General features: G+C 32.0%; 1 protein-coding gene across 1 annotated transcript; it reads left to right on the top strand.

Annotated features, from left to right (window-relative positions):
• Positions 1-2234: 2234 nt before the first annotated feature.
• LOC21390133 (ethylene-responsive transcription factor ABR1) lies at positions 2235-4955 on the top strand. Its single transcript, XM_024165681.1, has 2 exons — positions 2235-2949; positions 4007-4955. The coding sequence occupies exons 1-2, from the start codon at positions 2598-2600 to the stop codon at positions 4705-4707; spliced, it is 1053 nt and encodes a 350-aa protein (XP_024021449.1). The 5' UTR covers positions 2235-2597; the 3' UTR covers positions 4708-4955.
• The last annotated feature ends 354 nt before the right edge of the window (positions 4956-5309 follow it).

The raw sequence follows: 5309 nt of genomic DNA on the forward strand, positions 1-5309 counted from the left end.
GCTTGGGGCCACAGGCCCGCGCGCAAGGGGGGCATTTTTTAAAAATTATAAAAAAAAATAATAATTTCGGTGTTTTTACGACAACTTTTTTAGACTTGTTGTCGCAAAAAAATAAGCTTATTTGCGACGACAATTTGAAATGTCGTCGCAAAAAATGGATCATATCACGAGAAATTTACGACGATGTATTAGCGACGATTGTCGTCACAAAAAATGTTATTTGCGACGACATTTGGTTTTTGGCGATGACTTTTTCTCTCGTAAAAACCCCTTTTTCTTGTAGTGAATGACATGCCAAAATTTGAGTGTAAAAACGTGACTCGTGCAATCAAATTTCGGACTTTTGTTAAAAGTAATACTTTTGGTTACTCAATGTGTACACCAATTAATGTTCCGTGAATTTAAACCCACTAACTAGTTTCCTGTTTAGCAAATAAAGCAATACCCACGTTTTTAATTAGTTTGACCAATTCAAGAATGCTTTTTTGCTTGAAAACTTCAAGAATAATGATTTAGTGCATAGAATAACTTATACATATATCTTGTTTATACCACTATCTTATTTCAATGGATGAACTAAATAAGAAGAATAACTTTAGGAACACATCGATATTTATTGAAATAGAAATGTAATATTACATAATATTCGGTGATTACAATATTTTCAATTAATTATTATAGATTCATATGTCAACTTGAGCGTAACTAATTATGATACAAAGTTGTACCGAAGTTTTGTGCATATTTAATGGGTATATATATAAATTTGAACTAATAAAAAAAATTATGTGTTAATTTTTAGATTTTGCAGTAGGATAAAAAATTATACACAAATTTATTTGCAATATTTAATGGGTTAAAATCACTAACGGTGATAGGCAACTTTTTTTTTTAACAATCACATTTTATGTGATTGGATCTATATTTTTTTCACTATAGATTGTATCTGTTTTGTTAAATAAATACTTTATTTCGACTATGAAAAAAAAAAGTCCAACTCGCATGGCTCACGAGTGGATCCTAAAGGAACCCAACTCGAGTTCGATTATTTGTGGAACAATAATGCTCGAGTTTTAAGGCTCCGTTCTTTTCACTGATTCGAGTTTTGTTACAGTAAAAAACTTTCAAAAACAGTTACATTTAACTTTTTTACTATAGTAAAAAGCTCTCACACAACATCACATCTCAACTCAAATTTACAAACCGAACGGGCCATATTATAATGTTAATAGTCGACCAACTGATGTCGTAAGTTTCAAATTGTACAAATGAGTTTTCTATCAAATAAATTGTGCAAATGAATTCCAAATTGCCAAGTGCACAATCACGTGCTGTGTGAAAGCATCTGGTGACAAATTAATATAGCTTTGAATATCTTCTATTGCTAGTTGCTAATCTATATGTATGCAAGAAAAGAAGGAAAAAATCAAGAGCCTAACCCATTTAGGGGGGAAAAAAAAGATATATAGTTAGGGCAATAATCAAGTCGGTTTATGGTGAGTGCACAATTTTTGGGTATTTACACATTTGCTTCATGAATTTGTATAGTTTTAGCAACTTATTTTTTGAATTTTGAATTTTAATAAATTGTCAACTCAATTTATAAAATTATTGCAATATGTCATATTTTAACGATAATTATGTTAAATTAATGTATTAATTCGTCAACTTTTTTTTTCTTTTTTTGAAAGATATTCCTCAACTGTTCATCTCTTAAACAAATCTAATAAAAAGTTTTAAGCAAATTTATCATGGTGAAAAAAATTTTGAAGGGGATAAAATGCCAAATATAGTATTGTTGAGGGTCTAAAGTGCAATTTATCCAAAATCCTTCTAAAAAGACGGTGCTTGTACTTTTGTTTCATTGTACCAATCAAAAGTAACCCCCCAAAGTCCAACAATCTACTCACCTCCTTCGCGTCGGTCGATCTAAAGTTCATTTCCAACACCGTCTATTACCAACTAGCTTAGGTTTACTACAAATTAATAAATAACCGTCAAATAAATGGATAATTAGGTTTATTCCTCACCCCAGAAAATTAACCAAACCCAAAAAGAAAAAAAAAATAAAAAGATTTTCATTGAATGTTCACACAACTTTCTCTGACTCATAAAAATCTGTCCTTTTCACCGCCTTCTTTCTTTCTTTCTTTCTTTCTTTCTCTCTCTATAGCCTACTTAAATGTCTATCTCTCTCTCTCTCTATATATATATATATATATATATGCCTTTCACAATTCTACCCTAGTCGACTTGCATAATCTACCCTAGTCGACTTGCATAATAAATTCTTTTTTCAATTCTTTTTTGTTTTTGTACCTTGCAGATATTTTTATAAGAGATTACTTTTAACTTAAGGTGTTCCAAAACCGACTTTCTTCATTAGTGGCGGCGCAAAGTTTGAATGCATCCATATTCTTCATCTAAAACATATATCTCCCACCTATATCTATATCTATATATATATACGCGTTCGTTTCATCACAGAGCTTAATGGGTCATCCCTGATTTTCCAAAAAAAGAAAACAGAAGCTTTCACGTAAGGAAAACAAAGCTCCCATATTTGGATATAGATATATAGATATATATATATATATATGTGTATACTAAAGGTGGCAGACCCAAGAGATCGCAAGCGTAAGGAACATAATTATGATACCTATGAAGAAGCTTCAATGGCGGGTGGTAGTTTTGGGTTGATAAACAGAGAAGAAGAAATGAACGCCATGGTTTCTGCTCTGAGTCGTGTCGTTTCTGGGAATTTGCCTAAAAATTCTTATTCTGCTGATCATCAAGTCTCGGATTTCAGTGGCTCTGTTAATTCTTCTGATTTTCTGGGCTCCAACTTTGTTGGAATCAAGAGGGGAAGAGATCAAGACGAAGATTTTAGAGTATTTGGTGATCACCAAGTTTCCTCCAATCGTGTGTCGTCATCTTCTCTTTTAGGAGGTAATTGAGTTTTTTTTTTTTTTTTAAACAAATTGTTTTTGAACTTGGGTTTTTGTTTTTCTTTTGTTTTTTGATTTGGGTGTTTATCACAAATTGCTCTGTTTTCTCATTTGGAACGTGGGTCACAGCTCACATACATTCTCTCTCTCTCTCTCTCTCTCTCTCTCTCTCTCTCTCTGTTTTTTGTTTTTTTTGTTTGGTTTCATTTAAAAAATATTCCCACATGTCAACTTGGATAATTCTAAAGTAGGTATGAAAAATGTCTTATCGGTGACACTGGTTTAGTTGTGTAAATTATAAATTTAATATTTTAGTGTATAAAATATTTTTTAATTTAATATTATTTATTGTGTTAAATTTTTTATATATTATATTTTATAGTAAATTTTTAATTAAAATACAATATATGAGAAATTTAACATTTAATTATTATTAGTTGAAATGTTTATTTTTTTTTTATAAAATCATTACGAGTTTTGCATTTCTTAATTGCTTTAAGAGAATTTTAAAAATAAAAGTCTATTTTTACAACTTTTAAAGCATAATGATTATTAAAAAAATAGATTTAATATTTTAAATAATATTATACATTGAAAAAAATAAAAATAACATATATCATATTTTTTTATATTAAATATACAATTGACATTATTATTTATATCGTAAATGGTCTTATATTAAATTACAACTTTTTTAATAATGTTGTCTAATTGTTTAATGCTTTACTCTATTGTTATAAAATTCTCTTCGTTTTGCTCACCAAAAAGAGAGAAATCTTTTATACATTATTACACATCATTCTAGCTTACAAATATAAACCCACACTATTTTTTTTTTTTGTAAGTGCATCGTATTAGAGTTCAGCTATGTTCTCCATCAACTGTTCCATGACAATTTATTTTATTATTTAAGTACTTTTAATATTTAATACTTGTCACGTGGTCAAAATTTGAATTTAGATGAATTGTCAAAATAATATTAGGCGACAACATGCAGATCAAATTGCATGATTTGAGGCTAACCATTTTCATTTCTCACAATATTGAACAAACTACAGAAGGCTCAAACAACACATGGACGGCGGCGACGGCGACGGCAATGGTGGAGAACACGATGAGCAGTAGCACAATATTCCCAACTCAAACAATGTCATTCACTCCAACATATGAATACCATGACATGTCCCCACAGCAACAACAAGAACAAACAACTAGACCAAGAAAATACAGGGGAGTTAGGCAAAGGCCATGGGGCAAGTGGGCAGCAGAGATAAGAGACCCTTTCAAAGCCGCCAGAGTGTGGCTCGGCACATTCGACACCGCGGAGTCCGCCGCCCGGGCCTACGACGAAGCCGCCCTCCGTTTCCGCGGCAACAAGGCCAAGCTCAACTTCCCGGAGAACGTACGGATCCGGCCACCGCCGGTGAATTCTCCGGCGACCCACGTGGCAGTTTCCAATTCCTCAAATACCCTTTTGTCCATTTCCACTACTTCCAATCCCATCGTCCATTCCCAATCTCTCCAAAGTAGTAGTACTACAATGCCACTACAATATTCTAGTTATAATTCTCAGTTTGTTGGTTCTGAAACGGGGACGATGAGCTTGTATGACCAGATGTTTTCTTCACCACCAATGGTTGATATGCCGTTTTCTTCTTCGGCTACTCCTGAGAGCAGTACTAGTAATTATTCAGATTTTTCAGAGCAACAGCAATGGACGGGTTCTAGTCATTATAACACAAAAAATTCATCAGGTTGATTACAGAGAGAGAGAGAGAGAGAGAGAGATTGTTTTACTTGGCGATTATTATTTGTAATTTTTTTTTTCTCCCATAGTTTGTTGTGCTTATTGGAACATATATTTTTTTGGCTCAATTGTGAGTTTCAGTTATAAGGTTAGTTGATATTGGAATTTGATAAATTGAGGAACTTTTCGAAAAAGTGGAGGCGAAAAGAAAATTTGCTCTGTACCAAGTTGTGGAATGAGAATTCTTTGTACGAGAAAAATGACGATGTTTATTTTTTTCCCCCAAATTACTTTGTCAAATGAGAATTCTTAAGCCTCGTTCATTTCACCGATTTAAGTTTTCAATTTTAAATTTTTACAGTAAAAAACTCTCAGAAAATGTCACATCTAACTTTTTATGCTATAGGGAAAAACTCTCAAAAAATATCATATCTCAGTTCGAATTGAAAACTCGAATCTGCGAAATGAACGAGACCAGTATGAGAAAAATTACTTTGTCAATGTCCATTGATGTTTATTTTTTCCCCCAAATTACTTTGTCAATGTCCATGTTAGTTTATCAATTCATCCCAGAAGCTTAAGCGTAATCGTGTAGGTAAATTAATTGAAAAACT

The sequence above is a fragment of the Morus notabilis genome, unplaced genomic scaffold (assembly GCF_000414095.1).
Source record: "Morus notabilis unplaced genomic scaffold, ASM41409v2 Scaffold84, whole genome shotgun sequence".
Lineage (NCBI taxonomy): Eukaryota > Viridiplantae > Streptophyta > Magnoliopsida > Rosales > Moraceae > Morus > Morus notabilis.

Coding starts and splice junctions, on each gene's coding strand:
- LOC21390133 (XM_024165681.1), top strand. CDS start 2,598: ATGTGTATACTAAAGGTGGCAGACCCAAGAGATCGCAAGCGTAAGGAA. Junction 2,950..4,006: donor GTCATCTTCTCTTTTAGGAG/GTAATTGAGTTT, acceptor AACAAACTACAG/AAGGCTCAAACAACACATGG.